This window comes from Bombina bombina, chromosome 5, assembly GCF_027579735.1.
Source record: "Bombina bombina isolate aBomBom1 chromosome 5, aBomBom1.pri, whole genome shotgun sequence".
Taxonomy (NCBI): Eukaryota; Metazoa; Chordata; class Amphibia; order Anura; family Bombinatoridae; genus Bombina; species Bombina bombina.
Genome location: NC_069503.1, coordinates 126,299,238 through 126,324,651, shown reverse-complemented (window position 1 = coordinate 126,324,651; position 25,414 = coordinate 126,299,238). Strand labels below are relative to the sequence as shown.

Below are 25,414 nucleotides of genomic sequence, written 5' to 3'. Positions count from 1 at the left end.
GCTCCAAAACAGGAAGGAACTGTTGCTCGTTTCAGACAGGGCTGGAAAGCTAACCAGTCCTGGAACAAGGGCAAGCAGGCCAGAAAACCTACTTCTGCCCCTAAGACAGCATGAAGAGAGGGCCCCCTATCCGGAAACGGATCTAGTGGGGGGAAGACTTTCTCTCTTCGCCCAGGCTTGGGCAAGAGATGTCCAGGATCCCTGGGCGTTAGAGATCATATCTCAGGGATATCTTCTGGACTTCAAAGCTTCTCCTCCACAGGAGAGATTTCATCTTTCAAGGTTGTCAGCAAACCAAATAAAGAAAGAGGCATTTCTACGCTGTGTACAAGACCTCTTAGTAATGGGGGTGGTCCACCCAGTTCCACGGACGGAACAAGGGCAAGGTTTTTACTCAAATCTGTTTGTGGTTCCCAAGAAAGAGGGAACCTTCAGACCAATCTTGGACCTAAAAATCCTAAACAAATTCCTAAGAGTTCCATCATTCAAAATGGAAACTATTCGAACCATCCTACCCATGATCCAAGAGGGTCAATACATGACCACAGTGGACTTAAAGGATGCCTACCTTCACATACCGATTCACAAAGATCATTATCGGTACCTAAGATTTGCCTTTCTAGACAGGCATTACCAGTTTGTATCTCTTCCCTTCGGGTTAGCTACGGCCCCGAGAATTTTTACAAAGGTTCTGGGCTCACTTCTGGCGGTGCTAAGACCGCGAGGCATAGCGGTGGCTCCGTACCTAGACGACATTCTGATACAATCGTCAAGTTTTCAAATTGCCAAGTCTCATACAGAGATAGTTCTGGCATTTCTGAGGTTGCATGGGTGGAAGGTGAACGTGGAAAAGAGTTCTCTATTACCACTCACAAGAGTTCCCTTCCTGGGGACTCTTATAGATTCTATAGAGATGAAGATTTACCTGATGGAGTCCAGGTTATCAAAGCTTCTGAATGCTTGCCGTGTCCTTCATTCCATTCCACGCCCGTCAGTAACTCAGTGCATGGAAGTAATCGGCTTAATGGTAGCGGCAATGGACATAGTACCATTTGCTCGCCTGCATCTCAGACCACTGCAATTATGCATGCTAAGTCAGTGGAATGGGGATTACTCAGATTTGTCCCCTCTACTAAATCTGGATCAAGAGACCAGAGATTCTCTTCTCTGGTGGCTTTCTCGGGTCCACCTGTCCAAGGGGATGACCTTTCGCAGGCCAGATTGGACGATTGTAACAGATGCCAGCCTTCTAGGTTGGGGCGCAGTCTGGAACTCCCTGAAGGCTCAGGGATTATGGACTCAGGAGGAGAAACTCCTCCCAATAAATATTCTGGAGTTGAGAGCAATATTCAATGCTCTTCTAGCTTGGCCTCAGTTAGCAACACTGAGGTTCATCAGATTTCAGTCGGAGAACATCACGACTGTGGCTTACATCAACCATCAAGGAGGAACCAGTTGTTCCTTAGCGATGTTAGAAGTCTCAAAGATAATTCGCTGGGTCTCACTCTTGCCACCTGTCAGCGATCTACATCCCAGGCGTGGAGAACTGGGAGGCGGACTTTCTAAGTCGCCAGACTTTTCATCCGGGGGAGTGGGAACTTCATCCGGAGGTCTTCGCTCAACTGATTCATCGTTGGGGCAAACCAGAACTGGATCTCATGGCGTCTCGCCAGAACGCCAAGCTTCCTTGTTACGAATCCAGGTCCAGGGACCCGGGAGCGGCGCTGATAGATGCTCTGGCTGCCCCTTGGGTTTTCAACATGGCTTATGTGTTTCCACCATTTCCGCTGCTACCTCGACTGATTGCCAAGATCAGACAAGAGAGAGCATCGGTGATTCTGATAGCACCTGCGTGGCCATGCAGGACCTGGTATGCAGACCTAGTGGACATGTCGTCCTGTCCACCATGGTCTCTGCCTCTGAGACAGGACCTTCTCATTCAGGGTCCTTTCCATCATCCAAATCTAATTTCTCTGAGGCTGACTGCATGGAGATTGAACGCTTGATCCTATCAAAGCGTGGCTTCTCGGAGTCGGTTATTGATACCTTAATACAGGCTCGGAAACCTGTTACCAGAAAAATTTACCATAAAATATGGCGTAAATATTTATATTGGTGCGACTCCAAGAGTTACTCATGGAGTAAGGTTAGGATTCCTAGGATATTGTCTTTTCTACAAGAGGCTTTAGAAAAGGGCTTATCTGCTAGTTCGTTAAAGGGACAGATTTCTGCCCTGTCTATTCTTTTACACAAACGTCTGGCAGAAGTTCCAGACGTCCAGGCCTTTTGTCAGGCTTTGGCTAGGATTAAGCCTGTGTTTAAGACTGTTGCTCCTCCGTGGAGCTTAAACTTGGTTCTTAAAGTTCTTCAATTCCATTGATATTAAGTTTTTATCTTGGAAAGTTCTGTTTTTGATAGCTATTTCCTCGGCTCGAAGAGTCTCTGAGTTATCTGCCTTACATTGTGATTCTCCTTACCTGATTTTCCATTCAGACAAGGTAGTTCTGCGTACTAAACCTGGGTTTTTACCTAAGGTAGTTTCTAACAGGAATATCAATCAGGAGATTGTTGTTCCATCATTATGTCCTAATCCTTCTTCAAAGAAGGAACGACTTTTGCATAATCTGGATGTAGTCCGTGCCCTGAAGTTCTATTTACAGGCAACTAAAGATTTTCGTCAAACTTCTTCCCTGTTTGTCGTGTACTCTGGACAGAGGAGAGGTCAAAAAGCTTCGGCAACCTCTCTCTCTTTTTGGCTTCGTAGCATAATATGTTTAGCCTATGAGACTGCTAGACAGCAGCCCCCTGAAAGAATTACAGCTCATTCCACTAGAGCTGTGGCTTCCACCTGGGCCTTTAAGAATGAGTCCTCTGTTGAACAGATTTGCAAGGCTGCAACTTGGTCTTCGCTTCACACTTTTTCAAAATTTTACAAATTTGACACTTTTGCTTCTTCGGAGGCTGTTTTTGGGAGAGAGGTTCTACAGGCAGTGGTTCCTTCCGTTTAAGTTCCTGCCTTGTCCCTCCCATCATCCGTGTACTTTAGCTTTGGTATTGGTATCCCATAAGTAATGGATGATCCGTGGACTGAATACACTTAACAAGAGAAAACATAATTTATGCTTACCTGATAAATTTATTTCTCTTGTAGTGTATTCAGTCCACGGCCCGCCCTGTCTTTTTTAAGGCAGATCTAAATTTTAATTAGAACTCCAGTCACCACTGTTCCCTATGGTTTCTCCTTTCTTGTCTTGTTTCGGTCGAATGACTGGATATGACGTGGAGGGGAGGAGCTATATAGCAGCTCTGCTTTGGGTGATCCTCTTGCAACTTCCTGTTGGGAAGGGAATATATCCCATAAGTAATGGATGATCCGTGGACTGAATACACTACAAGAGAAATACATTTATCAGGTAAGCATAAATTATGTTTTTACGGAGGTGATTTATTCTTGTGAAAGTGCAGCATATTAAGATTTGTGCAAATCCAGATCTTACTATGTTGCACTTTAGCTAGAAGAAATATGGCTCCAAATGGAGCATTTGGCAGCTAACAAAACTTAAAGTAGGCACATGCATTTTGCAGTTTCATTTAGGGAAATAAAGATAGATGTGTATATTTTACTAAAAGGATGTAAGAAACAGTATTAAGTTTGGTTTGTGTTTGAAAAAGGCTTATGTAATTTAACAATCTTGATTTTTAACTTTCTCCATATATAAATGATAAACCCTTTACGGTTGAATTTTAGATCCTCCAACAAGTCAGACGGTCGCTGGACCCCACAGCCTAGTTCAAACAGTCAGGGATCACTACAGCCAGCTTCTCCAGAGATTGGATTTCACAGCCTTAACGATGTCCCACTATCCCTGTCATCTGCTGCACCTGACAGCCCGGAGCCTTACAGCACTGTCCAGTGCCTCTCTGTAAGGAGTAGGACGAGAGTGCTCTCCTGGAGTGAAGACACCAGATCCTCCACACCTGAAGCCCCAGAGGAAGAAGAACAGGTTGGTGGCCGCTCAGTGTTGCTTTGATTTTCTCTTTTTAGAAGCGAATGCATAACAACCAGACTACTCCGTGCTAGATCCAGAAAATGATCAGAAATAGCCTTTTAATGCCCCACACTGATACCTCTGCCACCACCCAGGAACATTGAACTGTGGAGCCCTAAATTTCCTCATACTAATGGAAGTTAAAAGCCAGAAACACAATTTGGCAACAATCTAAAAGCACAATATATCTCTCTTCAGTAACATGATTCAGATATTAAAGGGACTGTGAAATTGTATGCCCTATATTGAATCAAGAACGTGCTTTGTTCTTTTAACATGCTTTGTTTATATAAAAAATAAAAAAATAAAGTGCATTTTTAGTAGTTCTTGGTTGCTGAGGTCAATTAGGGACAGAAATGTAGTAGGGGTTAGCTTTGGGATGTCTGCAGTGGGCATAGCCAGCTTTGAGAATTTAAAAATGCACAATTTTCAGTGCTGAATTACATTTAAAAGGGGGCAAAGTAAATAATGAAATGAATGCAAAGTTTTAACTACATGTACCTTAATATAAAATCTCAGGGTGTTCCTTTTAAAGATCAGGGTACCCCTTCTGTATTTATGTAATGCAGGGGTCGACAAATTTTTTTTAAAAAAATTAGGAATCAGACAGTGGTGTTTGTATATAGATATATGGAGAATAAACCAGAAAGTTAGGAGCCATGAGTAAATTTCTACGAGCCAGTGGCTCCCTGGGTTTGTCGAGCCCTGATGTAATGCTCATTCTTTAGGGCAACATGTCTAGGGTTTTCATAAAATACTTTGAATGCCAGCGGTCACATATAACCTCAGGTTGGCATTTCAGGACAACTGCCGCAAATTCAGATATTTTTTTTTCCTCCTAATTTATTTGGGAGATTGGTCTTTTCACAAGAATGGGAAGTTTCCTAAAATGAGTTTGAGTTTAGCAGACAGATCTGATGGCAAATGGGAAAATCATGCTTTTGTCATTTTGTATGTGAAGTTAATTCTTTAGCGTTTAGAATGGTTTCTCTTCACTAGTAGCCTTGTTCCGATCTGTATTGGGGATGTTTCTTCCAATACTTGTCTACCCTGAAATTGTTGTCCTCAACACAGATTGGCTACTGAATCCTCGTTTCTCAAAAGTAAACCATTTTCATATGAACTAGTCGCTACTTTTCTGAAGATCCATGAACCTGTAGGCTCTATATGTTCTAATTGAAAATTGCATATACTGTCCAGCAAGTCACAAGGTTTTACTCTCCATCTGCAAATTATAACTATATTTTATTTGGCATTATGTATCTTGCAGTTTTTAATATTCCCAAATTTTATTTTATTTTGATACTTTTCTTTTCTTGAGTTTGATGATCCTGTTATGAAGTTATTTCAAGCCCTAAGAAGAATCTCTTGTTTTTAAAGATCCCATTCATTTATTGGTTAGTCATATTTTTGTGCTGGAAATTTTGCTTTAGTTTTCTCGTTTTATTTTATCTCATAATACAGTAAAGCAGTTTTCACAACTCTTATTTTTTTTTTTTTCAAAATGTATTTTCTTGGAATATTGTTTCCTGAAAATGCTTTTCTCAGATATTGTTGGAAGCTTATTACATTAAAAAGTCTGACTTTGTCCATTATTCTGTTTCTAGAAAGGGACTAGTATGTACTATAATAGGTGACAGTTCGAAAGAGTTAACTCAAGTCTAAAGAGTTACTGTTCACTAGCAGCGGAAGAAATATAAACAAGTTACATTGTGTTTGTTTTATTCCCAATCGGTTATCAAAATTCATTTCAAGCACTGGCATCCATGATTTGCAGAGGTAGATGTCTATACAACACAGGCACCTATTGACTTCACAACATATTGTTTATGCAGGTTTATATGCGTTAAATGATCAATAAAGTAATTGTGAGTTGACTGAGATGATAATCACATGCTTCCAATGTATAGGAGTCATTTGTTTCGGTAAAACAGTTTTCTCCAACATAGGTGTGTCCGGTCCACGGCGTCATCCTTACTTGTGGGATATTCTCTTCCCCAACAGGAAATGGCAAAGAGCCCAGCAAAGCTGGTCACATGATCCCTCCTAGGCTCCGCCTATCCCAGTCATTCTCTTTGCCGTTGTACAGGCAACATCTCCACGGAGATGGCTTAGAGTTTTTTAGTGTTTAACTGTAGTTTTTATTATTCAATCAAGAGTTTGTTATTTTAAAATAGTGCTGGTATGTACTATTTACTCAGAAACAGAAAAGAGATGAAGATTTCTGTTTGTATGAGGAAAATGATTTTAGCACCGTAACTAAAATCCATGGCTGTTCCACACATGACTGTTGAGAGCAATTAACTTCAGTTGGGGGAACAGTGTGCAGTCTCTTACTGCTTGAGGTATGACACATTCTAACAAGACGATGTAATGCTGGAAGCTGTCATTTTCCCTATGGGATCCGGTAAGTAAATAAGGGCTTCACAAGGGCTTATTAAGACTGTAGACTTTTTCTGGGCTAAATCGATTCATTATTAACATATTTAGCCTTGAGGAATCATTTATTCTGGGTATTTTGATATGATTATATCGGCAGGCACTGTTTTAGACACCTTATTCTTTAGGGGCTTTCCCTAATCATAGTCAGAGCCTCATTTTCGCGCCGGTATGGCGCACTTGTTTTTGAGGACAGCATGGCATGCAGCTGCATGTGTGTGGAGCTCTGATACATAGAAAAGTCTTTCTGAAGGCATCATTTGGTATCGTATTCCCCTTTGGGCTTGGTTGGGTCTCATCAAAGCAGATTCCAGGGACTGTAAAGGGGTTAAATATAAAAACGGCTCCGGTTCCGTTATTTTAAGGGTTAAAGCTTCCAAATTTGGTGTGCAATTAGCGGCGAAAAAATTCTGGGTTTGCTATTGTGGCGCAGAGCGCTTTGGTTAAAATCTTGGGCAGCGGATGCGTCTTCCAAGAACAAATTGCTTGACATTCCTTTCAAGGGGAAAACACTCTTTGGCCCTGACTTGAAAGAGATTATCTCTGATATCACTGGGGGCAAGGGCCACGCCCTTCCTCAGGATAGGTCTTTTCAAGACCAAAAATAAACCTAAGTTTCGTCCCTTTCGCAGAGGACCAGAGACTCATTCCGTTGGTGGCTGTCCCTGGACAACCTGTCACAAGGGATGACCTTCCGCAGACCAGAGTGGGTCATTGTCACGACCGACGCCAGTCTGATGGGCTGGGGCGCGGTCTGGGGATCCCTGAAATCTCAGGGTCTTTGGTCTCGGGTAGAATCTCTTCTACCGATAAATATTCTGGAACTGAGAGCGATATTCAATGCTCTCAAAGCTTGGCCTCAGCTAGCGAGGGCCAAGTTCATACATCAACCATCAGGGGGGAACAAGGAGTTCCCTAGCGATGGAAGAAGTGACCAAAATCATTCTATGGGCGGAGTCTCACTCCTGCCACCTGTCTGCTATCCACATCCCAGGAGTGGAAAATTGGGAAGCGGATTTTCTGAGTCGTCAGACATTGCATCCGGGGGAGTGGGAACTCCATCCGGAAATCTTTGCCCAAGTCACTCAACCGTGGGGCATTCCAGACATGGATCTGATGGCCTCTCGTCAGAACTTCAGAGTTCCTTACTACGGGTACAGATCCAGGGATCCCAAGGCGGCTCTAGTGGATGCACTAGTAGCACCATGGACCTTCAAACTAGCTTATGTGTTCCCGCCGTTTCCTCTCATCCCCAGGCTGGTAGCCAGGATCAATCAGGAGAGGGCGTCGGTGATTTTGATAGCTCCTGCGTGGCCACGCAGGACTTGGTATGCAGATCTGGTGAATATGTCATCGGCTCCACCATGGAAGCTACCTTTGAGAGACCTTCTTGTTCTAGGTCCGTTCGACCCACTCCAGCTGACTGCTTGGAGATTGAACGCTTGATCTTATCAAAGCGAGGGTTCTCAGATTCTGTTATTAATACTCTTGTTCAGGCCTGAAAGCCTGTAACCAGAAAAATTACCACATAATTTGGTATATCTGTTGGTGTGAATCTGCAGGATTCCCTTGGGACAAGGTTAAGATTCCTAAGAGTCTATCCTTCCTTCGAGAAGGATTGGAAAAAGGATTATCTGCAAGTTCCTTGATGGGACAGATTTCTGCCTTGTCTGTGTTACTTCACAAAAAGCTGGCAGCTGTGCCAGATGTTCTAGCCTTTGTTCAGGCTCTGGTTAGAATCAAGCCTGTTTACAAAATTTTGACTCCTCCTTGGAGTCTCAACCTAGTTCTTTCAGTTCTTCAGGGGGTTCCGTTTGAACCCTTACATTCCGTTGATATTAAGTTATTATCTTGGAAAGTTTTGTTTTTGGTTGCAATTTCTTCTGCTAGAAGAGTTTCAGAATTATCTGCTCTGCAGTGTTCTTCTCCTTATCTGGTGTTCCATGCAGATAAGGTGGTTTTGCGTACTAAACCTGGTTTTCTTCCAAAAGTTGTTTCTAACAAAAACATTAACCAGGAGATAGTTGTGCCTTCTTTGTGTCCTAATCCAGTTTCAAAGAAGGAACGTTTGTTGCACAACTTGGATGTAGTTCGTGCTCTCAAATTTTACTTAGCAGCTACTAAGGATTTCAGACAAACTTTGTCTTTGTTTGTTGTTTATTCTGGTAAACGGAGAGGTCAAAAAGCAACTTCTACCTCTCTCTCCTTCTGGATTAAAAGCATTATCCGATTGGCTTATGAGACTGCCGGACGGCAGCCTCCTGAAAGAATCACAGCTCACTCCACTAGGGCTGTGGCTTCCACATGGGCCTTCAAGAACGAGGCTTCTGTTGATCAGATATGTAAGGCAGCGACTTGGTCTTCACTGCACACTTTTTCTAAATTTTACAAATTTGATACTTTTGCTTCTTCTGAGGCTATTTTTGGGAGAAAGGTTTTGCAAGCCGTGGTGCCTTCCATTTAGGTGACCTGATTTGCTCCCTCCCTTCATCCGTGTCCTAAAGCTTTGGTATTGGTTCCCACAAGTAAGGATGACGCCGTGGACCGGACACACCTATGTTGGAGAAAACAGAATTTATGTTTACCTGATAAATTACTTTCTCCAACGGTGTGTCCGGTCCACGGCCCGCCCTGGTTTTTTTAATCAGGTCTGATAATTTATTTTCTTTAACTACAGTCACCACGGTAACATATGGTTTCTCCTATGCAAATATTCCTCCTTAACGTCGGTCGAATGACTGGGGTAGGCGGAGCCTAGGAGGGATCATGTGACCAGCTTTGCTGGGCTCTTTGCCATTTCCTGTTGGGGAAGAGAATATCCCACAAGTAAGGATGACGCCGTGGACCGGACACACCGTTGGAGAAAGTAATTTATCAGGTAAACATAAATTCTGTTTTCTGCATGTCACATAAAAAGCCTTAAAGGGACATTGTACTAGTTTCATTTAAAAATTGGGATTTCTTTCTTAATATAAGGGAGTCCATGGATTCATTCCTTAGTGTTGGGAAATACTGAACCTGACCACCAGGAGGAGGCAAAGACACCCCAGCCAAATACCTCTCCAACTTCCCTTATCCCCCAGTCATTCTTTGCCTTTCACCACAGGAGGATGGCAGAGAAGTGTCAGAAGATTTCGGAGTTGTTCCTCAGGAGGGATATATGCCCTTCGATATGGGACTGGAGTTTTAAGTAGTCTTGTCAGCCTCTCAGAGCATTGATGAAATGTAGAGTCTGGAGATGCAGGGAGAGTCTTCCTACGAACCCATCCAGACTGCCTGCTAACAGCTCCTTAAGCAATCAGTGTTGACGAGTTTCACTGTCTGCTTTTTCTTCACTCAAGTCCATGTCAGGAGCGATGCTACAAGACTGTCACACTTGAGAGGCTGTGTTTCCGTTCCACTGCATGGATTCTGGTAAGATAGTTTAAATTTTTTCTTATGTTGAAAGCGCTGAAGACAGGGTCACAGTGTGACTCCTTTTATCTTAATAGAATCATGGGTTAATATCTCCTGAGGGACGTTATTGAACAGTGGGGATTAATCAAATGTGATACTTTGATTTTATGCTGCTTTATGTGTGAGATTTATTGGGCTTATAGACTTATGTGGTAATGGAACACACAGGTTTTTACTTTCACTTTAAACGCAGCGCAGCTTGTAGCTTGGCACGCTTTTTCTTATAGCAGGAGTGGTCCTGCCTTGCGCACCACGTGACCGGGTGTGGTCACGCTTTTTTTTTCTCTTTCCTGACCGAGATACCTGTCGGAGAAGACGTTTGTTTCTCTGTTTGCCTGGGTCTAGGAGTTGGTGAGTGCCCCAGTCATTGGGAGTATAAAGGTGCCATTTTTGTGAGAAATAAAAAGATAATTTCTCTTGTTAAGTGTGTTCAGTCCACGGGTCATCCATTACTTATGGGATATATTCTCCTTCCCAACAGGAAGTTGCAAGAGGATCACCCAAGCAGAGCTGCTATATAGCTCCTCCCCTCACATGTCATATCCAGTCATTCTCTTGCAACCCTCAACAAAGGAGGTCGCGAGAGGAGCTGGAGTTTTTACTTAACTATTCTTCAATCAAAAGTTTGTTATTTTAAATGGCACCGGAGCGTGCTGTTTTTCTATCTCAGGCAGTATTTGGAAGAAGAAACTGCCTGCGTTTTTTTTCTATGATCTTAGCAGGCGTAACTAAGATCCACTGGCTGTTCTCGACATTCTGAGGAGTGGGGTAACTTCAGAAACTGGGAATAGCATGCGGGGTCCTCCGCAAATGAGGTATGTGCAGTACTTTATTTTCTGGGAATGGAATTGACTAAGAAAATTCTGCTGTTACCGTATGATGTAAGTACAGCCTTAAATGCAGTAGTGGCAACTGGTATCAGGCTGATAAATGTATGCGCAGTCAAGTTATTTTCTAGGGACTAGAATTTGACTGAGAGAATACTGTTAAAACTGAAATAATACTTAAGCCTTATCTGCAGTGGTAACGACTGGTAGCAGGCTTAGTGATAACTTTGCATGACATTGGAAAATGTTATTTTTTAACAAAACGTTTACTGGCATGTTATTCGTTTTTGTGAGGTACTTTGGTGATAAATCTCTTTGGGCATGATTTTTTTCCACATGGCTGACATATATTTTCTGCATGGAAACGGTTATATCAGGGCTCCCACTGTTGTGATAGGAGTGGGAGGGACCTTGTTTTAGCGCCTTGTTGCGCAGTTAAAATTCTAGCACAGTCTTCCTGCTTCTTCCTCTTTGATCCAGGACGTCTCAAGAGAGCACAGGGGTCTGCAAAAGTCATTTCTTTCATGTAATTAGCAAGAGTCCATGAGCTAGTGACGTATGGGATATACGTTCCTACCAGGAGGGGCAAACTTTCCCAAACCTCAAAATGCCTATAAATACACCCCTCACCACACCCACAATTCAGTTTTACAAACTTTGCCTCTTATGGAGGTGGTGAAGTAAGTTTGTGCTAGATTCTACGTTGATATGCGCTCCGCAGCAGGTTGGAGCCCGGTTTTCCTCTCAGCGTGGAGTGAATGTCAGAGGGATGTGAGGAGAGTATTGCCTATTTTGAATGCAGTGATCTCCTTCTACGGGGTCTATTTCAAAGGTTCTCTGTTATCGGTCGTAGAGATTCATCTCTTACCTCCCTTTTCAGATCGACGATATACTCTTATATATATATATATATATATATACCATTACCTCTGCTGATTTTCGTTTCAGTACTGGTTTGGCTTTCTACAAACATGTAGATGAGTGTCCTGGGGTAAGTAAGTCTTATTTTCTGTGACACTCTAAGCTATGGTTGGGCACTTTGTTTATAAAGTTCTAAATATATGTATTCAAACATTTATTTGCCTTGACTCAGGATGTTCAACATTCCTTATTTTCAGACAGTCAGTTTCATATTTGGGATAATGCATTTTTATCAATCATTTTTTCTTACCTTAAAAATTTGACTTTTTTTCCCTGTGGGCTGTTAGGCTCGCGGGGGCTGAAAATGCTTCATTTTATTGCGTCATTCTTGGCGCAGACTTTTTTGGCGCAAAAAATCTTTTCTGTTTCCGGCGTCATACGTGTCGCCGGAAGTTGCGTCATTTTTGACGTCCTTTTGCGCCAAAAATGTCGGCGTTCCGGATGTGGCGTCATTTTTGGCGCCAAAAAGCATTTAGGCGCCAAATAATGTGGGCGTCTTATTTGGCGCTAAAAAAAAAAAATATGGGCGTCGCTTTTGTCTCCACATTATTTCAGTCTCAAATTTTCTTTGCTTCTGGTTGCTAGAAGCTTGTTTAATGGCATTTTTTCCCATTCCTGAAACTGTCATTTAAGGAATTTGTTCAATTTTGCTTTATATGTTGTTTTTTCTCTTACATATTGCAAGATGTCTCACGTTGCATCTGAGTCAGAAGATACTTCAGGAAAATCGCTGTCTAGTGCTGGAACTACCAAAGCTAAGTGTATCTGCTGTAAACTTTTGGTAGCTATTCCTCCAGCTGTTGTTTGTATTGTCATGACAAACTTGTTAATGCAGATAATATTTCCTTTAGTAATGTACCATTGCCTGTTGCAGTTCCGTCAACATCTAAGGTTCAGAATGTTCCTGATAACATAAGAGATTTTGTTTCTGAATCCATCAAGAAGGCTATGTCTGTTATTCCTCCTTCTAGTAAACATAAAAAATCTTTTAAAACTTCTCTTTCTACAGATGAATTTTTAAATGAACATCATCATTCTGATTCTGATGACTCTTCTGGTTCAGAGGATTCTGTCTCAGAGATTGATGCTGATAAATCTTCATATTTATTTAAAATGGAATTTATTCGTTCTTTACTTAAAGAAGTACTAATTGCTTTAGAAATTGAGGATTCTGGTCCTCTTGATACTAATTCTAAACGTTTAGATAAGGTCTTTAAATCTCCTGTGGTTATTCCAGAAGTTTTTCCTGTTCCTAGTGCTATTTCTGAAGTAATTTCCAGAGAATGGGATAAATTGGGTAATTCATTTACTCCTTCTAAACATTTTAAGCAATTATATCCTGTGCCGTCTGACAGATTAGAATTTTGGGACAAAATCCCTAGAGTTGATGGGGCTATTTCTACCCTTGCTAAACGTACTATTCCTACGTCAGATGGTACTTCGTTTAAGGATCCTTTAGATAGGAAAATTGAATCCTTTCTAAGAAAAGCTTATCTGTGCAACATGCTAATAATTTTATCTGTGATGCCATTTTTGATATTATCAGAGTTGATGTCAGGTTTATGTCTCTAGCTATTTTAGCTAGAAGAGCTTTATGGCTTAAAACTTGGAATGCTGATATGGCTTCTAAATCAACTCTACTTTCCATTTATTTCCAGGGTAACAAATTATTTGGTTCTCAGTTGGATTCTATTATCTCAACTGTTACTGGTGGGAAAGGAACTTTTTTACCACAGGATAAAAAAATCTAAGGGTAAGAACAGGGCTAATAATCGTTTTCGTTCCTTTCGTTTCAACAAAGAGCAAAAGCCTGATCCTTCATCCTCAGGAGCAGTTTCAGTTTGGAAACCATCTCCAGTCTGGAATAAATCCAAGCCTTCTAGAAAGGCAAAGCCAGCTTCTAAGTCCACATGAAGGTGCGGCCCTCATTCCAGCTCAGCTGGTAGGGGGCAGGTTACGTTTTTTCAAAGAAATTTGGATCAATTCTGTTCACAATCTTTGGATTCAGAACATTATTTCAGAAGGGTACAGAATTGGTTTCAAGATGAGACCTCCTGCAAAGAGATTTTTTCTTTCCCGTGTCCCAGTAAATCCAGTGTAAGCTCAAGCATTTCTGAATTGTGTCTCAGATCTAGAGTTGGCTGGAGTAATTATGCCAGTTCCAGTTCTGGAACAGGGGATGGGGTTTTATTCAAATCTCTTCATTGTACCAAAGAAGGAGAATTCCTTCAGACCAGTTCTGGATCTAAAAATATTGAATCGTTATGTAAGGATACCAACGTTCAAAATGGTAACTGTAAGGACTATCTTGCCTTTTGTTCAGCAAGGGCATTATATGTCCACAATAGATTTACAGGATGCATATCTGCATATTCCGATTCATCCAGATCATTATCAGTTCCTGAGATTCTCTTTTCTGGACAAGCATTACCAGTTTGTGGCTCTGCCGTTTGGCCTAGCTACAGCTCCAAGAATTTTTACAAAGGTTCTCGGTGCCCTTCTGTCTGTAATCAGAGAACAGGGTATTGTGGTATTTCCTTATTTGGACGATATCTTGGTACTTGCTCAGTCTTTACATTTAGCAGAATCTCATACGAATCGACTTGTGTTGTTTCTTCAAGATCATGGTTGGAGGATCAATTCACCAAAAAGTTCATTGATTCCTCAGACAAGGGTAACCTTTCTGGGTTTCCAGATAGATTCAGTGTCCATGACTCTGTCTTTAACAGACAAGAGACGTCTAAAATTGATCTCAGCTTGTCGAAACCTTCAGTCACAATCATTCCCTTTGGTAGCCTTATGCATGGAAATTCTAGGTCTTATGACTGCTGCATCGGACGCGATCCCCTTTGCTCGTTTTCACATGCGACCTCTTCAGCTCTGTATGCTGAATCAATGGTGCAAGGATTACACAAAGATATCTCAATTAATATCTTTAAAACCGATTGTACGACACTCTCTAACGTGGTGGACAGATCACCATCGTTTAATTCAGAGGGCTTCTTTTGTGCTTCCGACCTGGACTGTAATTTCAACAGATGCAAGTCTCACAGGTTGGGGAGCTGTGTGGGGATCTCTGACGGCACAAGGAGTTTGGGAATCTCAGGAGGTGAGATTACCGATCAATATTTTGGAACTCCGTGCAATTTTCAGAGCTCTTCAGTCTTGACCTCTTCTGAAGAGAGAATCGTTCATTTGTTTTCAGACAGACAATGTCACAACTGTGGCATACATCAATCATCAAGGAGGGACTCACAGTCCTCTGGCTATGAAAGAAGTATCTCGAATTTTGGTTTGGGCGGAATCCAGCTCCTGTCTAATCTCTGCGGTTCATATCCCAGGTATAGACAATTGGGAAGCGGATTATCTCAGTCGCCAAACATTGCATCCGGGCGAATGGTCTCTTCACCCAGAGGTATTTCTTCAGATTGTTCAAATGTGGGAGCTTCCAGAAATAGATCTGATGGCGTCTCATCTAAACAAGAAACTTCCCAGGTATCTGTCCAGATCCCGGGATCCTCAGGTGGAAGCAGTGGATGCATTATCACTTCCTTGGAAGTATCATCCTGCCTATATCTTTCCGCCTCTAGTTCTTCTTCCAAGAGTAATCTCCAAGATTCTGAAGGAATGCTCGTTTGTTCTGCTGGTAGCTCCGGCATGGCCTCACAGGTTTTGGTATGCGGATCTTGTCCGGATGGCCTCTTGCCATCCGTGGACTCTTCCGCTAAGACCAGACCTTCTGTCGCAAGGTCCTTTTTTCCATCAGGATCTCAAATCCTTAAATTTAAAGGTATGGAGATTGAACGCTTGATTCTTGGTCAAAGAGGTTTCTCTGACTCTGTGATTAATACTATGTTACAGGCTCGTAAATTTGTATCCAGAGAGATATATTATAGAGTCTGGAAGACTTATATTTCTTGGTGTCTTTCTCATCATTTTTCTTGGCATTCTTTTAGAATTCCGAGAATTTTACAGTTTCTTCAGGATGGTTTAGATAAAGGTTTATCCGCAAGTTCTTTGAAAGGACAAATCTCTGCTCTTTCTGTTCTTTTTCACAGAAAGATTGCTAATCTTCCTGATATTCATTGTTTTGTACAAGCTTTGGTTCGTATAAAACCTGTCATTAAGTCAATTTCTCCTCCTTGGAGTTTGAATTTGGTTCTGGGGGCTCTTCAATCTCCTCCGTTTGAACCTATGCATTCATTGGACATTAAATTACTTTCTTGGAAAGTTTTGTTCCTTTTGGCGATCTCTTCTGCCAGAAGAGACTCTGAATTATCTGCTCTTTCTTGTGAGTCTCCTTTTCTGATTTTTCATCAGGATAAGGCGGTGTTGCGAACTTCTTTTCAATTTTTACCTAAAGTTGTGAATTCCAACAACATTAGTAGAGAAATTGTGGTTCCTTCATTATGTCCTAATCCTAAGAATTCTAAGGAGAAATCGTTGCATTCTTTGGATGTTGTTAGAGCTTTGAAATATTATGTTGAAGCTACTAAGTCTTTCCGAAAGACTTCTAGTCTATTTGTTATCTTTTCCGGTTCTAGAAAAGGCCAGAAAGCTTCTGCCATTTCTTTGGCATCTTGGTTGAAATCTTTAATTCATCTTGCCTATGTTGAGTCGGGTAAAACTCCGCCTCAAAGGATTACAGCTCATTCTACTAGGTCAGTTTCTACTTCCTGGGCGTTTAGGAATGAAGCTTCGATTGATCAGATTTGCAAAGCAGCAACTTGGTCCTCTTTGCATACTTTTACTAAATTCTATCATTTTGATGTATTTTCTTCTTCTGAAGCAGTTTTTGGTAGAAAAGTACTTCAGGCAGCGGTTTCAGTTTGAATCTTCTGTTTATGTTTTTCAATAAACTTTATTTTGGGTGTGGATTATTTTCAGCAGGAATTGGCTGTCTTTATTTTATCCCTCCCTCTCTAGTGACTCTTGCGTGGAAAGATCCACATCTTGGGTAATCATTATCCCATACGTCACTAGCTCATGGACTCTTGCTAATTACATGAAAGAAAACATAATTTATGTAAGAACTTACCTGATAAATTCATTTCTTTCATATTAGCAAGAGTCCATGAGGCCCGCCCTTTTTTGTGGTGGTTATGATTTTTTTGTATAAAGCACAATTATTCCAATTCCTTATTTTATATGCTTTCGCACTTTTTTTCTTATCACCCCACTTCTTGGCTATTCATTAAACTGAATTGTGGGTGTGGTGAGGGGTGTATTTATAGGCATTTTGAGGTTTGGGAAACTTTGCCCCTCCTGGTAGGAATGTATATCCCATACGTCACTAGCTCATGGACTCTTGCTAATATGAAAGAAATGAATTTATCAGGTAAGTTCTTACATAAATTATGTTTTTTGAGGGAGGTAATCAGTCACAGCAGATCTGTGACAGTGTGCTTTACTGTGATTAAAAGCGTTAAATCTTAATTGATATCCGTTTTATCCGTTTTGGGTATTGAGGGGTTAATCATCCTTTTGCTAATGGGTGCAATCCTCTGCTAATTTTACACTTCTTGTTAAGAATTGTTTTAATTATATCTGTATTTTTAAAGCGCTGCAGTGTTTTTTATATTGCTTGTAAACTTATTGACAGTGATTTCCAAGCTTGCTAGTTTCATTGCTAAATCTGTTTAAACATGTCTGATTCAGAGGAAACTGTTTGTTCATCATGTTCAAAAGCCAATGTGGAGCCCAATAGAACGATGTGTACCAATTGTATTGATATTGCTTTGAATAAAAGTCAATCTGTACCGATAGAGAAACTATCACCAGACAACGAGGGGGAAGTTATGCCGCCTAACTCTCCTCACGTGTCAGTACCTTCGTCTCCCGCTCGGGAGATGCGTAAAATTGAGACGCCTAGTACATCTAGGCCCTTACAAATCACTTTACATGATATGGCTAATGTTATGAAAGAAGTATTATATAATATGCCCGAATTGAGGGGCAAGCGCGATAGCTCTGGGTTAAGGACAGAGCGCGCTGATGACACGAGAGCCATGTCTGATACTGCGTCACAATTTGCAGAACATGAGGACGGTGAGCTTCATTCTGTCGGTGACGGTTCTGATCTGGGGAGACCGGATTCAGAAATTTCAAATTTTAAATTTAAGCTTGAGAACCTCCGTGTGTTACTAGGGGAGGTATTAGCGGCTCTGAACGATTGCGACACGGTGGCAATACCAGAGAAATTATGTAGGTTGGATAGATACTATGCGGTACCGGTGTGTACTGACGTCTTTCCTATACCAAAAAGACTTACAGAAATTATTAGTAAGGAGTGGGATAGACCCGGTGTGCCTTTTTCCCCTCCCCCGATATTCAGAAAAATGTTTCCTATAGACGCCACCACACGAGACTTATGGCAGACGGTCCCTAAGGTGGAGGGAGCAGTTTCTACTTTAGCCAAGCGTACCACTATCCCGGTGGAGGATAGCTGTGCTTTCTCAGATCCAATGGATAAAAAGTTAGAGGGTTATCTTAAGAAAATGTTTGTTCAACAGGGTTTTATTTTGCAGCCTCTTGCATGCATTGCGCCTGTCACGGCTGCAGCGGCATTCTGGTTTGAGTCTCTGGAAGAGGCGATTCGCACAGAGCCATTGGATGAGTCTTTGCGCAGAGTTAGAACCCTTAAGCAAGCTAATGCGTTTGTTTCAGGTGCCGCAGTACATCTAACCAAACTTACGGCTAAAAATTCCGGATTCGCCATACAGGCGCGCAGAGCGCTCTGGCTTAAATCCTGGTCAGCGGATGTAACTTCCAAGTCTAAGCTACTTAACATTCCTTTCAAAGGGCAGACCTTATTCGGGCCCGGCTTGAAGGAAATTATTGCTGACATTACGGGAGGTAAGGGCCACGCCCTTCCTCAGGACAGGGCCAAACCAAAGGCCAAACAGTCTAATTTTCGTGCCTTTCGTAACTTCAAGGCAGGAGCAGCATCAACTTCCTCCGCTCCAAAACAGGAAGGAACTACTGCTCGTTACAGACAGGGTTGGAAAGGCAACCAGTCATGGAACAAGGGCAAGCAGGCCAGAAAGCCTACTTCCGCCCCTAAGACAGCATGAAGACAGGGCCCCCTATCCGGAGACGGATTTAGTGGGGGGCAGACTTTCTCTCTTCGCCCAGGCTTGGGCAAGAGATGTGCAGGATCCCTGGACGTTGAAGATTATATCTCAGGGATACCTTCTGAATTTCAAAACCTCTCCTCCACAAGGGAGGTTCCATCTTTCGAGGTTATCAACAAACCTAGTAAAGAGAGAGGCATTTCTACAATGTGTACAAGACCTCTTAATCATGGGAGTGATCCACTCAGTTCCGCGATCGGAACAGGGACAAGGATTTTACTCAAATCTATTTGTGGTTCCCAAAAAAAGAGGGAACCTTCAGGCCAATCTTGGACTTAAAGATCTTAAACAAATTCCTAAGGGTACCATCGTTCAAGATGGAAACCATTCGAACCATCCTACCCATGATCCAAGAGGGTCAATACATGACCACAGTGGACTTAAAGGATGCTTACCTTCACATACCGATTCACAAAGATCATTATCGGTACCTAAGGTTTGCCTTTCTAGACAAGCACTACCAGTTTGTGGCTCTTCCCTTTGGGTTAGCCACGGCCCCGAGAATTTTTACGAAGGTTCTGGGCTCACTTCTGGTGGTACTAAGACCACGAGGCATAGCGGTGGCTCCGTACCTAGACGACATTCTGATACAAGCGTCAAGTTTTCAGAATGCAAAGTCTCATACAGAGATAGTTCTTGCATTTCTGAGGTCGCATGGGTGGAAAGTGAACGTGGAAAAGAGTTCTCTGTTACCACTCACAAGGGTCCCTTTTCTAGGGACTCTTATAGATTCTGTAGAGATGAAGATTTACCTGACGGAGTCCAGGTTATCAAAGATTCTCAATGCTTGCCGTGTTCTTCATTCCATTCCAAGCCCATCAGTAGCTCAGTGCATGGAGGTAATCGGCTTAATGGTCGCGGCAATGGACATAGTGCCATTTGCGCGCCTGCATCTCAGACCGCTGCAACTATGCATGCTCAGTCAATGGAACGGGGATTACTCGGATCTGTCCCCTTTGCTAAATCTGGACCAGGAGACCAGAGATTCTCTTCTCTGGTGGTTGTCACCGGTTCATCTGTCCAAAGGAATGACCTTTCGCAGACCAGATTGGACGATTGTAACAACGGATGCCAGCCTTCTAGGCTGGGGAGCAGTCTGGAATTCCCTGAAGGCTCAGGGTTCGTGGACTCAGGAGGAGAAACTCCTTCCAATAAACATTCTAAGAGCAATATTCAATGATCTTCTAGCTTGGCCTCAGTTAGCAAGACTGAGGTTCATCAGATTTCAGTCGGACGATATCACGACTGTGGCTTACATCAATCATCAAGGGGGAACCAGGAGTTCCCTAGCGATTTTGGAAGTCTCGAAGATAATTCGCTGGGCAGAGTCTCACTCTTGCCACCTGTCAGCGATTTACATCCCAGGCGTAGAGAACTGGGAGGCGGATTTCCTAAGTCGCCAGACTTTTCATCCGGGAGAGTGGGAACTTCACCCGGAGGTATTTGCTCAACTGATTCGTCGTTGGGGCGAACCGGATCTGGATCTCATGGCATCTCGCCAGAACGCAAAGCTTCCTTGTTACGGATCCAGGTCCAGGGACCCGGGAGCGGTGCTGGTAGATGCATTAGCAGCCCCTTGGGTTTTCAACATAGCTTATGTGTTTCCACCATTTCCGTTGCTACCTCGACTGATTGCCAGGATCAAACAGGAGAGGGCATCAGTGATTCTGATAGCGCCTGCGTGGCCACGCAGGACCTGGTATGCAGACCTAGTGAACATGTCGTCCTGTCCACCATGGTCTCTTCCTCTGAGGCAGGACCTTCTACTTCAGGGTCCTTTCAACCATCCAAACCTAATTTCTCTGAGGCTGACTGCCTGGAAATTGAACGCTTGATTCTATCAAAGCGTGGGTTTTCTGATTCGGTTATTGATACATTAATACAGGCTCGGAAACCTGTGACCAGAAAAATTTACCATAAGATATGGCGTAAATATTTATATTGGTGCGAATCTAAGAGTTACTCATGGAGTAAGGTTAGGATTCCTAGGATATTGGCTTTTCTACAAGAGGGTTTAGAAAAGGGTTTATCCGCTAGTTCGCTAAAGGGACAGATTTCAGCTCTGTCTATTCTTTTACACAAACGTCTGGCAGAGAATCCAGACGTCCAGGCCTTTTGTCAGGCTTTGGCTAGAATTAAGCCTGTGTTTAAAGCTGTTGCTCCTCCGTGGAGCTTAAACTTCGTTCTTAAAGTTCTTCAGGGTGTTCCGTTTGAACCCCTTCATTCCATTGATATTAAGCTTTTATCTTGGAAGGTTTTGTTTTTGATGGCTATTTCCTCGGCTCGGAGAGTCTCTGAGTTATCTGCCTTACATTGTGATTCTCCTTATCTGATTTTTCATTCAGACAAGGTAGTACTGCGTACTAAACCTGGGTTTTTGCCTAAGGTTGTTTCTAACAGGAATATCAATCAAGAGATTATTGTTCCATCATTATGTCCTAATCCTTCTTCAAAGAAGGAACGTCTTTTGCATAATCTAGACGTGGTCCGTGCTCTGAAGTTCTACTTACAGGCAACTAAAGATTTTAGACAAACTTCTTCCCTGTTTGTCGTTTACTCTGGACAGAGGAGAGGTCAAAAGGCTTCGGCTACCTCTCGCTCTTTTTGGCTTCGTAGCATAATACGTTTAGCCTATGAGACTGCTGGACAGCAGCCTCCTGAAAGAATTACAGCTCATTCCACTAGAGCTGTGGCTTCCACCTGGGCCTTTAAGAATGAGGCCTCTGTTGAACAGATTTGCAAGGCTGCAACTTAGTCTTCACTTCATACTTTTTCCAAATTTTACAAATTTGACACTTTCGCTTCTTCGGAGGCTGGTTTTGGGAGAAAGGTTCTACAGGCAGTGGTTCCTTCTGTTTAATGTTCCTGCCTTGTCCCTCCCATCATCCGTGTACTTAGCTTTGGTATGGGTATCCCATAAGTAATGGATGACCCGTGGACTGAACACACTTAACAAGAGAAAACATAATTTATGCTTACCTGATAAATTTATTTCTCTTGTAGTGTGTTCAGTCCACGGCCCGCCCTGTCTTTTTAAGGCAGGTTCTAAATTTTAAATTATAACTCCAGTCACCACTGCACCCTATAGTTTCTCCTTTCTCGTCTTGTTTCGGTCGAATGACTGGATATGACATGTGAGGGGAGGAGCTATATAGCAGCTCTGCTTGGGTGATCCTCTTGCAACTTCCTGTTGGGAAGGAGAATATATCCCATAAGTAATGGATTAATGGATGACCCGTGGACTGAACACACTACAAGAGAAATAAATTTATCAGGTAAGCATAAATTATGTTTTTATCCCTCCCTCTCTAATGACTTCTGTGGCGTTCCACATCTTGGGTTTATTATCGCATACATCACTAGCTCATGGACTCTTGCCAATTACATGAAAGAAAACATAATTTATGTAAGAACTTACCTGATAAATTCATTTCTTTCATATTGGCAAGAGTCCATGAGACCCACTTTGTTTTGTTTTTTTGTTTTTTTTTGTGGTGGTGATTTTTTGTATAAAGCACAATTATTTCCAAATTTCTTTTTTGATGCTTTTTACTCCTTTCTTTATCACCCCACTACTTGGCTATTCGTTAAACGGAATTGTGGGTGTGGTGAGGGGTGTATATATAGGCATTTTGAGGTTTGGGAAACTTTGCCCCTCCTGGTAGGATTGTATATCCCATACGTCACTAGCTCATGGACTCTTGCCCATATGAAAGAAATTAATTTATCAGGTAAGTTCTTACATAAATTGTTATCCTTCTTCTTATGAGGAGAGTCCACGGCTTCATTCCTTGTGGGAATACAGAACCTGGCCACCATGAGGAGGCAAAGACACCCCAGCCAAAGGCTTAAATACCTCCCCCACTTCCCTCATATCCCAGTCATTCTTTGCCTTTCGTCACGGGAGGTTGACAGAGAAGTATCAGAATATACAGAGTAGTTCCTTATGGAGGGTAGTACCCTTAGGAATGGGACTGTAGTTTTAAAGGGACACTTTTGTGATTCAGATCGAGCATGCAATTTTAAGCAACTTTTTAATATACTCCTATTATCAATTTTTCTTCATTCTCTTGCTATCTTTATTTGAAAAAGAAGGCATCTAAGCTAAGGAGCCAGCCAATTTTTGGTTCAGTACACTGAACAGCACTTGTTTAATGGTGGGTGAATTTATTCACCAATCAGCAAGAACAATCCAGGTTGTTCACGACAAACGGTCTGGCATTTAAACTTACATTCTTGCTTTTCAAATAAAGATACCAAGAGAATTAAGAAAATTTGATAATAGGAGTAAATTAGAAAGTTGCTTAAAATTGCGTGCTCTATCTGAATCACGAAAGAAGAAAATTGGGTTCAGTGTCCCTTTAAGTAGTCTTGTCAGCCTCTCAGTGAGAGGATTGACGAATGTTAGGGTCTGGAGATGCAGGGAGAGTCTTTCTGCAAACCTATCCAGACTCGTATTAACAGCTCCTAAGTAATCAGTGTTGTTGAATTTCACTGCCTGCTTCTATCACTCAAGTCCATGTCAGAAGCGATGCTACAAGACTGTCAAACTTGAGAGGCTGTATGTCTTACACGGCAGAGATTCCGGTAAGATCGTTTCATTTTTATACTCATATGATAACGCAAGAAGATAGTGTCACAGTGTGACGCCTTTTATCTGTATGGAAAGGTTAATATTTCCGGAAGGGGATTATTGAAGAGGGGATTTATCGCATAATTTACTTTGTTTTTATGCTGCAACATGTGTGAGATGAGGCTCAGGCAGATGTTGAAACATTCAGGTTTTACTTTAGTTTTGGATAGCTGCACAGCCTTTTAGGTTTGGCTCTTTTTTTTCTGTAGCAGGGGCGGTCCTGCATGGCGCACCACGTGACCGGTGTGGTCACACTGATTTTTTTCTTTTCTGACTCTGCGGTTTACAGGAGACGAAGCGGTTTCTTTGTGGGACCTGGGTCATAGGAGGTGGTGAGTGCCCCAGCCATTGGGGGTATATAGGTGCCATTTTTTTTTTCTATAGTCAATCTTAGAAGCGTCAAGCTATTGAGGACTCTGCTACATTAGAGGGTACTCCCGCTTTACCTAAGTCTAATACCTGTCTATATTGTGAGATGGCTACGGTATATCCGCCTGCTCAATTATATTCCACAAGCCTTGATAAAGTAATTATGTCTAAGAAAACCAAGATGTGTTTAGTACCACTGAGCCGTCCACCTCTGAGGAGACTACGTCCCGTGAGGTGCATTCTCTGCAGTCATCTCCTATTACACATGCTTCTTCCCATTGCACTGCTAATCCTCCTCCTGGAGGGGGCCCCTCTTACCGCCAGACTCTACTGAACAGCTACAAACGGCCATGTCTGCGGCCTTCAGTGCTCTACCTCGTCCTGCTAAACGCAAGCGAAAGGTCAACTATTGCTGTCCTTCCCAGGGTTCATTTACTGACTGGTTGGATTTATCTGATGCAAGATTATCCGCTGATGAAGATCCCTCTGATACTTCAGTGGATGCTCTTTCAGGGTCGGAATCTGCTGTCTCTAAGCCTCCGGCTGCGGAGGAACCAGACTTTAGATTTAGGATCGAACACTTGCGCTTCCTGTTAAAGGAAGTTTTGGCTACTTTAGAGGTTCCAGAACCTGAATTACCTGAGGAACCTTGTATTCCTAAACTAGATGAGGTCTACAAGGACAGAGTGGTCCCACAGACTTTCCCGGTTCTCGTAAAGATGGTGAATATTATGAATGAATGGGACAGACTTGGTTCTTCTTTTTCCCCTTCTTCCTTTAAGAAATTGTTCTGGTCCCGGACTCTCAATTGGAGTTGTGGGGTTCCGTCCCTAAGGTGGATGGCCTTATCTCCATGCTTGCTAAGCGAACTACTATCCCGCTTGAGGATAGTTCGTTTAAAGAGCCCATGGATAAGACGCTAGGATCTCTGCTGAGAAAGATGTTTCAGCACACAGAATATTTGTTTAAACCGGCAGCGGTAGTTGCTGCGGTGGCTGGAGCTGCAACCTATTTTTGCGACTCTTTAGCCGAAATAATCGAGGTGGAAGGTCCCCTTGACGCGATCCAGGCCTTGAGGGTAGCTAATTCTTTTATTTGTGTTGCAAATATGCAGATTATTCGCCTGAATGCCAAGGCATCAGGTTTTTCTGTGCTAGCCCGTATGACACTCTGGCTGAAGTCTTGGTCTGCGGACATGAATTCAAAATCCAGACGACTTTCCCTTCCATTTAAGGGGAAGATTTTGTTTGGTCCAGGCCTGGACTCATATACACGGTCACTGTAGGCAAAGGTGCATTTTTTACCGAAGGATAAGAACAAACCTAAGGGACAAGTTCCTACTTTTCGTTCGGATAAATCCCAATGCCAGCAGCACTCTGCGAAGCCCGAACAGTCCAAGGGAACTTGGATACCGAATAATTCCTGGTATAAAATCCAAGCAGAACAAGAAGCCCACCGAATCAAAGTCGGCATGAAGGGGCGGCCCTCGATCCGTCGCTGGATTTTTTTGGGGGCAGACTATCTCTCTTTTTGGATGCTTGGCTTGGGGACGTGCAAGACCCTTGGGTCCTGGAGGTCATCTCTCAA

The 25,414-nt window shown here is 42.5% G+C and overlaps 1 protein-coding gene across 1 annotated transcript in view; it reads left to right on the top strand.

Annotated features, from left to right (window-relative positions):
- The window catches only part of KANSL1 (KAT8 regulatory NSL complex subunit 1), a gene marked incomplete in the record, with an annotated part of 533,970 nt that overhangs the window by 501,364 nt on the left and 7,192 nt on the right, over positions 1 to 25,414 (top strand). Inside the window, 1 exon segment of the mRNA XM_053713685.1 lies at positions 3,749 to 4,004. Coding sequence (XP_053569660.1) covers positions 3,749 to 4,004 — 256 coding nt within the window.